Source organism: Panthera onca, chromosome C1 (genome assembly GCF_046562875.1).
Source record: "Panthera onca isolate mPanOnc1 chromosome C1, mPanOnc1 haplotype 2, whole genome shotgun sequence".
Taxonomy (NCBI): Eukaryota; Metazoa; Chordata; class Mammalia; order Carnivora; family Felidae; genus Panthera; species Panthera onca.
The window spans coordinates 47,909,812-47,922,295 of NC_138346.1; the positions used below are offsets into that span (position 1 = coordinate 47,909,812).

The following is a 12,484-nucleotide window of genomic DNA, read 5'->3' on the forward strand; positions in this document are numbered from 1 at the left end:
CCTACAGGTCTTTAGTCATCTTCCAGGGACCCCACCTTGCCACTCTATGTGAACTTCCATGCACACACACACACCCAGCAAACTCAGTCCTCTTCCTCTGCTTTGCGGTGGCTTCTCAGCACTTGTCACTAACAATGACCAATCTTGGCTACAATTACTTAGCTCTCCTGCCTTGCTCTCCGGACCATATAAACCATATGTTGGAAAGGAAGAGTCAAGTTAGGAATTTGCCGTGTGGGTAAATTGGATGGCCCAAACTTTTTCTCCGTCTTCCACTGTATCTAAAGCATTTCTGCTGCTTAGATTGCTGGGGGTTTCTCTGAGACATAAAATACGAACTTTTCAGTAGATCATCTACTTATATACAATGATACCTATTTCCCCTAGAATTCATTTATCTCTCATTGGTAAGTGTTTAACTTTCTGAAGGCCATCTTTACCATTCAATGGGCTATTCTGTTCACAATGTCAACAAATAAATATGTATTTATATCTGAATTAAGAGTCAACAAGGTAATCATGTTGCAATGCTAGGTGCCTTTAAGCATACATATTCAAATAAAGAACAAAGATAACAACTATTTGAGTAACTATTCAAATATCCTGAAACATTTTTAAGTGCTGTATATGCAGAATCATTCTGTAATTTTTCCATAGAATACTTACTAATTTTCGTGGGAAGTGCTCCTTTGCCATCTGCCTTTAAGCAGAACTTGACATTAAAACTGTAGAGAAATAAAAATATATACAAATCCTGTAATCCAGTTTAAACACATTGCTGAGTATCGCCCCCAAATCTCATATTTCTAATGCACAGTTTATATAGTGAAGCCTTTTATATCTTTCTTCATGTCATAATAACATTCTTGAAACATGAAACACAAAATACACAGAATGTCCTAACTCATCCTTCAGTAATTTAAGTACCTTTCCTTTCATGGTATCTTCATTTCAAAAAAAAAAAAAAAAAGAATCTCCGAACCTCCTCTCAAGTTTATAGAACCTGTTGATAAATCTAAGTGAGAGAAAGGATGGGCCAGACATAAAATAATCTCATTTTTTTTTTAAAAAGCCCCCACCAAGCTTCCTTTAATTAGAAAGCTCCTCTAGAACAGTGTTCTTCATGATTTCTTAATGGGTCATGAAATCAGTTCAGTGGGTTGTGTCAACCAATATCTTAAAAAAATAAATCAAATAAATAAAACTGACTGAAGGGTAAGATTTCATGGAACTTTTGTTTTAATTACACACATGTATTTACTGGATTATGATGCAAAATGTATTTCATACAATGTGCCATAACCAAAAAGATACAAAAGCTACTGCTCTGGTTAGTATATTCAAAGCTTTACAGTTATTAGCATACTTTTAAATATATTACTAGCAATTTCACAGGGGCAGGCAGGGTGAGTGAAGGGAAGGCCATAAAACTTAAAGCTAAAATCTTGAAAACTTCACTGCCAATCAATATAAGATAAAATGTTACTAAATTTTTAATGCAATCCAATGAAAGAAATAAAATTTTGAAAAATGTTTTCTAATAACTATAATAATTTGAAAACAAAATCAGAATTATTTTTTCATTAGCCTCTTAGAAGTAAAATTTTCCCAGCTTCTAATCATTCCTCACCGCATCTGTAAAAGTTCTTTGATTTTTGAGTAACCAAGGAACTTAAAGAACAGTGTTCCCCAAAGTGAGGTACTCTTGGTGATTTTACTAGTATATGGGCCAAGGTTTTTCTTAATTTTATATTTATTTTGACATGTATGAGAAAGGTACTGGGGTTTCTCCATATTATTTTTAAATATTTTTAAGTAAAACATGAATTGATTTAAAGAAAAAAATTCTTTTAATTATAAATACAGGTAGAATGAAAGTATAGCAAAAATCATACACTAGCAGAAAATAGCGTACAAATAATGAAGACTTGAGAAACACTGGACTAGAGAAGAATTCCGATATTAAACTTACAAAAAATTATATTTTTCTTTAGAAACTAGTTAGGGGACAAGTAGAAGAACAAGAAGAACAAGAAGAATATTATATTGGTAATATACTACTTATAGATTTAATATTATTTAACATTTAATAATATTTCATAATAATAATTAAATAATGTATTTTTCATACAACTATTCACAGATATTAAATCTGGAAAAGATCATCTCCTTTAAAAATAAAAATGTTCATGGGTCTGTTTAGAATCAAATAATGAGTTCTGAGATCTAATTAGCTTTTTCGTCTTTTTGAATATATTCATTGAGCATGCATCATTTTTTTTAATGAAGTTTATAGTAGTTTGTAGCATATTTTTAGAGCCTTCTACATATCTACTCTGGAACAACATTTCTATAATCCAATCTATGAAAAGAGAGTAATACACATAGAAACTGTTCTGCAATATTTCAGCCCCCCCTTCATTTTCAATTGTTTTCATAATGACTGTACCAATAATCACAATAGTAAATATTATTAAACTAATGCCCTTACCAGGAAACTTTGAGATCTGTCCCAGGCAATGGGCAGGTTTTATTGTCTTGATTTAAAATGCTAGGGTATACTTCAAGGCCAGCATTTACAGTTATAACTGGTCTGGCCCTGGTTTAAAAAAAAAAGAAGAAAGAAAGAAAAAGAAAAGAAAGCAAAAAGTTATTTACAATATTAGATTGATCTAAGCATTTTAGGTTTACATTTTTTTGTATATATAACGTTTTCTAAAGCATTGTTTATAACAGCAAAAGGAATAAAAACAATCTAAACACAGAATGACAAACTGTCCCTGTTTGCTGAAGACCATCCTGACTTTAGCACTGACAGTCCCACATCCTGGTAAATCCCGCAGTTCCAGGCAAAGCGGGACAAGTGGCCATCCTATCTGAACTCAGTCCACGAAAGCAGAATGGTTAACCACGTTGTGGGGTATCTACCTAACACAATGCAATACAGTAGGGGAAATGAGTGACATAAATCCATCTGTGTGGATACGAGATGATCTCTATGATATATCCAATATAATTTTTATATGACAGGAAAAAAACCCACCATGTACAAAGGATGCATACGCAAACACATACACATAATTTTTTAATGCACAGAATAATTCTGGTAGGGTATACTCAAACTAGTAACTGGCGTGAAAGGAAGTATGTTATTTTTGTTTATGTCCTTTCTGATTGAGTTTTTACTACATGCATTTTACTACATGCATTTTACTATATGTATTACCTTTTAATAGCAATTTTAAAAACTGAAATAATAAATTAAAATAAATAGTTTTCCAAAGTTCAGATGTACAGGTTTAAGCCCTGTATAAAAATATAGTAGGCTCACGGCACTGTGCCTACTCAGTCATGATAAATGATTGGGCACACGTGGCCCCAAGAGCCACAATCAAGTTGACCCAACATAAATTCCATTACACAGAACTCAGGTTAGTTATTCTGGCATGTATAAACATAGCCCATAAAAGTGTAAGCATCTTCATCTACTTGGGATGCCAGATGATAGTCTAAAGCATGAGGAGTTGATTAAATATAGAGAATAACTGAGAATATGGATGAAGCTGAGAAATACAGATTATGTGGATTTACATATATTGCTCTAATAAAAATATTGATTTGGGAAGTCATTACATACTGCCCTGTGGTCACAGAATGCTGTGGCATAAACATCAAGTTAACTTCTTGCCTTTTAGAGGAAAATGTAAACTCATATAAATTTTAAAGAGAGATTTAAAACACAGAAGAACATCTTTGAACATAATTTAAACAACAAAGAGAGAAAATTCTGAATGCGTTTCTAAATAAAAAAATCTACACCTTCTTCTGCTTTGGGATTTCCTTGTATAAATGCTGACTGAGCAAGGCTTGACTAGAAAGAACAAATTTTATCATTACTTCAAGAAAATTAAACTGAAATTCAAACAGTGGTAATATTCCTATATTACAGGATATGGAAACGTGCTCACCTGTATAATACAGCTCTATCTACACCAAAAGCTCCTACAATTAAGTCTTAAAAGAGAGTAGAAAAACATGTAAATAATAATAATAATAATATTTTTAATTCATATACCATTCTATAAAACTTTCAGTGCATGTGATAAAGATTTAGACATAGTCTCAAAACTATTCTTCATTAAATGGTTGTAAGATAGTATCTCAAAGGCAAAAACATATGAAAACTCTAAATAAGGTATCAAATGGCATACACTCCACATAAAACTAATCTTTCATCCAGGGAGACAAGCATATTTTTAATGGATACTTTGTAAAGATGAGAATCTTTTTAAAGGGTACTTTATAAAAATTAGCAATAATAAGGAAGTGTATATCACCCAAATGCATATACCCCTCAAAGGAAAAAGTTTTATAAGTGCCTGTGGATTTTACAATTTTATTGCAAAGTTTCATTACAAGTCTAAATTTCATTATAAATTTTCCCCTTTGTTACAAAAACAAAACAAAACAAAGCACATTACATATACATAGAATACTTAGAAGGACAGCAGATAGCATTCAAATTAACAAGAACAGAATGCATTAATTTTTATATGCAGCTGGTACAATGGGTTCGTGATTAAGAAAATATGAAATAAGAGCTCTATTTCACAATATATCCAAGGTAAATCTGAGGAAACCCTTTCTAAGCAGACAAGTACATAAGGAACCAGAAAGATGGGTAGATTGGATTACCTAAAAATTAAGAACTTCTTTATGCCCAAAAAGCAAATACGACAAACTGAGATGTGTGTGTGTGTGTGTGTGTGTGTGTGTGTGTGTGTGTGTTAAGGGGTTACTATCCACAATATTTAAGACACTGTCCTAAGGAAAAAAAAAAAAAGAAAGGAAAACAACATCCCAATAGAAACAGAGCAAAAAAAAAAAAAAAGTAAAAAGGGAATTCACAAAAGTAAATACATATAAACAAAAATGCTTACCCTCCCTGATAATTAAAAACTATAAAGTAGAACAAAGTAACATTTCTACCTATCATATAGTTTAATATTATTTTTACAAAAACAACAGATGACCCTCAGTGTAGGCACCCATGTGGGTAAATGATTGCTCATTCTGGTGAATGCTTAAAAAGAGCTGCAAAACCTTCTTTTTGAGGGCATGGGATTATAATTTGATGACATGTATCAACAGATTTCTTTTTTTTTAAAGTGCCGTATCTTTGACACAGCAATTATAGAATTTTGTCCTGGGGCGCCTGGTGGCTTGGTCGGTTAAGTGGCCGACTTCGGCTCAGGTCATGATCTCACGGTCAGTGAGTTCAAGCCCCGCGCTGGGCTCTGTGCTGACAGCTCGGAGCCTGGAGCCTGTTTCAGATTCTGTGTCTCCCTCTCTCTGACCCTCCCCCGTTCATGCTCTGTCTCTCTCTGCCTCAAAAATAAATAAACGTTAAAAATTTAAAAAAAAATAAAAATAAAAATAAAAAAAATAAAGAGAAAAAAAAAAAAGAATTTTGTCCTAAGGAAATAATCAGAGGTATGCACCAGAATTATATGCAAGGATATAAATGCCGCAAAATAAACTTAAGTAAGATCTGATACAGACATTTGATAGAATGGGAAAAATATAATTCATATTTAGAAGAATAATTAGCAATATGGGGAAACATTTCTGATACTTTGAGTGAATAAAAAAATATGCTATTAACAGTGCCTAAAGTATAATTCTGTTTTGTTAAAGAACTATATATGAACGCATTGGAAAAATGATTGAAAGATATGCTTTGCTGTATTTTCTAAAAGTTCTATAACAAATATATTGCATTTATAACCAAAAAATCTCCTGAAATAACAGTAACAGACAAGAATCACATTCCTGTCCTATTTCCAAAAGCACTTCAACACACTTGTATATTGGGCTCATACGAACTGTTTCAATAATAAAGGTAAACCAAGTCTTCTGCATTATGTCTCATTTAAAGAATGGACCCATTATGACCAGATCCATTATAATACTCCAAGTATATAACTGCTAGAAAAAGGCCTCTGTTCCTGTCCTGGTTCAAACCAAAAGGCGACCTCAGGCAAATTACCTTTCTCAATCTTTTCTCATCCATAAAAATGGCATAATAACAACCTAAGCTAGCCTATATGCTTCACCAGCCTTACTGGGAGAATTAAATGAGATAATGTATCTTTTAACAATCACAATGATTAGTCAAGTCCATAAAAATGTTAGATGATTAAAAAATACAGGAGACATTTAAAATGCTAGAATGAACATTCAAAGTTTTGTCTGACATTTCATTACAGAGTTCAGGACAACAAAAGAAGAAACTCAGAGTATATGTTTTATATTGGAAGCTCCCAGGAAATACAGCTGTCTTTGTCTCATATCCCCTTCGGTGATGAGAATAGTGCCTTAAAGTACATAGCAGGGGTATGAACAATAACTGAAGTACTGAACTGAAATAACTTATGACGTAAATCAAGAGAGCAGTAACAAACTATTCGCTATTAGGACTGAACAACCTAAGAAATTGTATGTATTTCTAGGAAAGCACCTGGATATCCATTTCTGTCTATATCCGTGGCTCCTTTCATTGAATAGCCAAAGCTTGGTGGCATGCTTCGGGCAGCCCACTTCCCTTCAAGGATTTGAGACGGTACTGCATTCAAGCCTGTTAATCTTCCATTGAAAATATAAACAATTCCTTTTTTATCTTCGCCCCCATAGGGAGCAGCAATGGCAATATCTGTGGGGAGGAAGGAAGGGAGGGGGGAGTTTGGAGAGAAACAAGAAGGAAGAGAAGGAGGAGGAGGAGGAAGGGAGAAGGAAAGGAGGGGAGGAGAACAAGGGCAGAGAGAGGGAAGTCTTAGTGTTACTATTTATATGGCAAAGATCTTAATGCAGTTATCTTCCTTTCAAAAGTTCCCCTTACAGCACTTTGCTTTTAGGGAAGACCTACATTAGTACCTGTTTTTGCCAACTGAAAAAAATCTGAAGAGGATTCGCTTTTACAAAGAAAAGCAAAACTAGCATTCAGCGTTTGTTTTACAATGAACCGTTCTAAGAGTTGCCTGCTCCCCGAGCAGCAGGAGGCGCACCCTGAGCTCCTTCCCTGGGAACCACAGCCCACTTCTCAGCATCAAGCTGCCCGTAGTGCTCAATGGTGCCTATGAGCATCTATGCTTTATCTCAACTTATTCTTTGCATCCATTAGCAAGATGTGTCCTAAGGTATCACAAAACCCTGAGAGTGGTTACTTTTTGGGTCTGGGAAATTTGGGGGGTTTGGAAAAATTTTCCATATACATCACATTAATGATAATTGCTTCTTTGCTTGAATACCACTTCTGCTAATGAAAGTTTTCATGGGAAGGCTCCACTTTCGGACAGCAGGGCGAAACCTGTATTCATACAACCCACTTACCACAATAAATACTGATTCAAAGTTTAGCAGAATACTCTTTATTCCAAAGCAATGATCTAATTCAAGGAGATTCAAGCAAAACTATGTCAAAATGACATTAACTTGGAGCCAGATATTCTGGGTATGACCTTGAACAAATCACTTAACCTTTCTGGACCTCAAAATACTTCATCCTTAAAATAGAAGGGAGGGGACACGTCAAAAGATTCATCTAAGGTTCATTCCAGCTCTCAAGACTCTAATTTAGGTGGGCATGGTTTTTGTTTTTTGAAACTGCAGTCTGGCTCAGAAATTTGAAACTTATGACTTCATCTCCACCTTGCTCAACTTATATTAAGATAACACAAGCAAATAAGAAGTTTGAAATTCTTCCAAAAAAGAAAACAGAGAGAAAAATGGTCACTATCACCTTTTGAAACTCTGAAATACATTACAAATATGCTCACTTCCCTGTCTCTGCTGGTAGCATCCTAGACAAGCCATTCTCATCCTTTCCCTGGAGCCCTAAAGCAGCCTGAGTGGCTCCCACTTCTGTTCTTGCCCCTAAAATCTACTCTCCTCAAAACGGCCAAAGGTTAATATGCCACCTTCGTTCTTAAAATCCTTCATTTCCCAAAGCATTTAAACACTACCTGATTTGTGTAGTCATTCCACCAGTGCTCCCCACCCTCCCCTACCACCCCAGTTCTAGCCCTCACTCACCCTTCCTATCAATCTTGACCTTTTCCTCTGTTCCTTAAACACACCAAGCTAGTACCCATCTTTGCATTTACACTTGCTGCTCCCTGTGCCTTAACAGCTCTTGCTCCAGGGTTTTCAAGCTCTGCTCCTTCTGTTTATCCAAATCATAGATCAAATATCATCGTATCAGAGAGGTTCTTTTTCCCTGACAACAAAGTCATGCACTCTCCCTTCTCACTGACACTGTCTAGGCACTATCACGTTAACCTGCCTTTTTTTGTTTTAACCCACAGCCTTTATCACTACCTGAATTCCCCCCATTATGTATTTACTTTGTGGGTCTTCCATGAAACATAGGCTTCACAAGAGCAAGGATGTGTCCATCTTGCCTGTCACAGCCACTATGCGCCAGTCATTCCAAACTGCCTCGGTTATACCTTCCCATACACAAACTGCTTCCAGCCTCCGTGATGCTGCATCTCCTGAGACACCAGAGACCTTGATCATTTATCTTTAATGTAAGAGCATTATGCCCAGCATTATCCCAAACACGGTGATGATTGCCTTCTAATGTTTACATAAAAGTTGCCCCTATTGATGCTAAATTCCTTAAGGACATGGATGGGCTCTAATTTATCCTGTCATTTTTAGCACTTGGAATAGGGCATGGTGTGCAGTAAGGACCAACTAAGAATTTGTTATTCTTCAAAAAAACAGTAGTATTTAAATTATATAAGAGTCCTTCTTTTCTCTTTTTTAAGTTTCAAAGGTAGGCATAACTTCTAAATTGACACAGGCATTAAGAACGCATTTATCAAAGCACCTGGGTGGCTCAGTTGGTTGAGCGTCCGACTTTAGCTCAGGTCATGATCTCATGGCTTGTAAGTTCAAGCCCCGTGTTGGGCTCTGTGCTGACAACTCGGAGACTGAAGCCTGCTTCAGATTCTGTGTCTCCCTCTCTCTCTGCCCCTCCCCACACATGCTCTGTCTCTCTCAAAAATGAGTAAACGTTCAAAAAAAATTTTTTTTAATATATATTTATCAAAATATAATTTCCCAACAGAAGACAACTCTAGTGTTGAAAAACCATTTAACAAAAATTATCTTTAACTTTTCCAAACTTCTCATTATTTTATATATCCTAATTATCTTCTTGTTTTCTTGGCTGGCATCTGTCCAGTCTGGAAAGCCCTACTTTTTCACACAACTGATTTCTTCCTTTAATCATTTTAGTTGCTCTTTTCTGTGTTTTCTTCCCCTCTTTCTGGAGGAGTATTGACAAAAACTGCACCTTATACATAACGTATACAAAACATAACTTCACTGTTTTGTTTTCAGTGTCCCTCTTAATGATACCTAAGGTTTTCATAGTGGGTGTAGGTAGAAATGGGGGAATATAGGATGAACAGCTTAACAAAGGGTTAATGTCATCAGGCTTACACAAAGAAAAGATCCAGGTTATAACTAACAGTTCATATTATATATATAAAATATAGATACATATAAACTGTAAGTATATATAAATAGTTGCATAAATACAGATCAGATCATTTTCCACTCAAGATACCATCATTCACAAGCCACTATTTGAGGCAATAAGACTCCAGGAGAAACTTGGGGAGAACAAAATCATCCTTTCTGGTATCCATTTCTAGAAGTAAAATCTGTTTGTCAAATCTCTGTAAAACTTCATTATTTTTTATCTGTTGTTTATAATTATTGTATTCACTGGTAACAGTTTGATAAAAATATAGAAAATGGAATGAGCTGTTGGCCAGATCATAATACTGAGGAAACTTCCTTTAAAGTGGCTGGAATACCCTTAAGACAAGGTGATGGCAAACATGCCAGGCTCTCCCCGAAACCCCAGAGACAGCGGCCCTGCTATAGCAAGGCAGAACCTCAAATTTGGCCCTGTGTTTTCTAAGTCGTTTTGCTATCAATAAGTAATAGCTTGCTCTGTTCTACAGTATTCTTTTCAAGTTCTATTTTAAACTTTATACCAGAGTTGCTTTGATTTAAGTTCTCTTGGTAGTACAAATCTTTAGGACTCTATTTTAGGCAGCAAGATGTTTCTGTGAACAGTTCTTACTAACACTGAAAACATCTAGAGCTAAGGTTAGAAATGACACTCCCAGTCATGACACAGAACTACCCATGAGGTAGGAGTAGAGTAGTCTTGAAGCCTAAAAGGTGTTTTCTTTTTCCACCACAACTTGGAAGATATAAAATTCAACTGTATTTTCGAAGTTTTCTCTTTAACTTATAACTTTAAATTTTAAGGGGCATATCCCTATATATGATCGATTATTCAAAAAACCAAAAGTTCAACTTTCTAATCTGAGAGTTTTGTACCAGTATTTCTTTTTTTAAGGGGCGCCTGAGTGACTTAGTCAGTTAAGCGTCCAATTTCAGCTCAGGTCATGATCTCACGGTTTGTGAGTTTGAGCCCCATGTCGGACTCTGGGCTGACAGCTCAGAGGCTGGAGTCCGCTTCAGATTCTGGGTCTCTCTCTGTCTGCCCCTCTGCTGCTTGCACTCTGTCTCTCGCATTGTCTCAAAAATAAATAAACATTAAAAAAAATTTTTTTTTAAATCTTGATAATTTATAATCTATATTTTACTCTAGGTTCAAAGCCACTTTGATTTTTAAAGATATCTACAGATATTGGAGTGCCTGGATGGCTCAGTTGGTTAAGCAACCAACTCTTGATTTCAGCTCGGGTCATGATCTCACGGTTTGTGAGATAGAGCCTTATTTTGGGCTCGGAGCTGACGGCGTGGAGCCTGCTTGGGATTCTTTCTCCCTCTCCCTCTTCCCCTGTCCCATTCTCACACATGCCCATATGCACACATGTTCTCTCTCTATATATAAATAAACTTAAAAAAAAATAAAGAAATTATTAAATGGGACTATTATAAAACAATGAGCTTATATTTTTTACTTGCCCTCAAGAAGGGAGTTATAACATCCTTCAGAACTCTCAGAACTTCTCAGATAGCCACAACAAAGTTATGGCTTTAAAAATATTAAAGGCAAATCGTACCTCTAAGGGATGCAATTAGAATCCACATTGCCTTGACAATGTGCCTGGGTGCATTTTTTACATTTGTATCCAAATGGACAGTAGAGGGCACTGCTGCTAAGCAGGACAGAGACAACAAATCACCAGCTTACTCTGGGCTCCCTGGGAATGCAAATTTCCTTCAGAATTTAACCATTCCAAAATTCTAATTTGAGGCTGTATGAATAATAACTTATGAGAATAATTTTTTTTAAAGTTTGCTCAGATTTTTAAGGAAGAAGAGCAACTGTCGTTTAACCTGGAGTCACTATCAATCCAGTGCTTCCTTCCAGGAAGGAGGTTTGCTCGTATGAACAACCACAGAGGAAGGTACAAGACTTTTCCAGGTAGACACAGAAAATTATGGACCCACAATTACTGAACTTTGTTGATCTTACCATTGAAGCCATCCTGGTCCAGATCCCCCAAAGGTGCTATGGCACTGCCGAACCTCGCAAAGACCTCAAACCCATTCAGCTTGGTCGTCTGGAAGTCTCCTGAAGGTCTTTGCAGGGACACTGAAACCTGTCCCACCTCTTGGAGTTTGCCATCTGAGCCACGATCCATGAAGAGAGGGGCTCCAATAAACACATCTGCGTAACTAAAAGAGCAGAACCTCTTTCACCAACGCAAGATCAAATTCCACCTGTTAATAAAAAACTCAATTTCCCTCTTTCCACATCTCTCATAACCAAACTGAAGCAAAAAATCATTTCAAATTCAAATCTTCCTTCAACTCTTTTAAGAAACTATGAGTAATTCATAAAAATTACTTTATTCCTTCATATCATAAAAGCTACTGAAAGAAATTATGAACATCATGGAGGTTTTCTCATATTCACGAGAAACAGATTAGAAAGGGGACAGAGAAACAGAAGAAAAAATGTTTAATTTTGGCAAAGCATTCATAAACATGAGAGGAAAACTGTTTCTGGAAACATCTTTTTAAACTTACTCATCCCCATTAATGTCAGTGGCAGCGACAGAAAATCCAAAATATGCAGCCATCTGGATAACAAAAAGAAAATGAAATGTTTACTTTCATCCAACTAGCTTTGACAGTTAATATTTATTGTATATTTAATCAAACGGAAAAGGTTTTTTTTTTTTTCTCTCTGCACATAGTTTCAATCTAAATTTCTTCTCTTTTGGGGGCACCTGGGTGGCTCAGTCGGTTAAGCGTCTGACTTTGGCTCAGGTCATGACCTCACAGTTTGTGAGTTTGAGCCCAGTGTCAGGCTCTGTGCTGACAGCGTGGAGCCTGGAGCCTGCTTCGGATTCTGTGTCTTCCTCTCTCTGCCCCTCCTCTGCTCATGCGTGCACATGCACGCACTCTCTCTCTCTCTCTC

General features: G+C 36.0%; 1 protein-coding gene across 1 annotated transcript in view; it reads right to left on the reverse strand.

Annotated features, from left to right (window-relative positions):
• The window catches only part of ITGAV (integrin subunit alpha V), a 91,559-nt gene that overhangs the window by 24,664 nt on the left and 54,411 nt on the right, over positions 1-12,484 (reverse strand). The window contains exons 11-16 of the mRNA XM_078451117.2: positions 12,091-12,143; positions 11,534-11,736; positions 6,521-6,712; positions 3,969-4,014; positions 2,492-2,599; positions 667-725 (exon numbers count right to left, since the gene is read on the reverse strand). Of these exons, the coding sequence (XP_078307243.1) occupies positions 667-725; positions 2,492-2,599; positions 3,969-4,014; positions 6,521-6,712; positions 11,534-11,736; positions 12,091-12,143 (661 nt within the window). The remainder of the gene's footprint in view (positions 1-666; positions 726-2,491; positions 2,600-3,968; positions 4,015-6,520; positions 6,713-11,533; positions 11,737-12,090; positions 12,144-12,484) is intronic.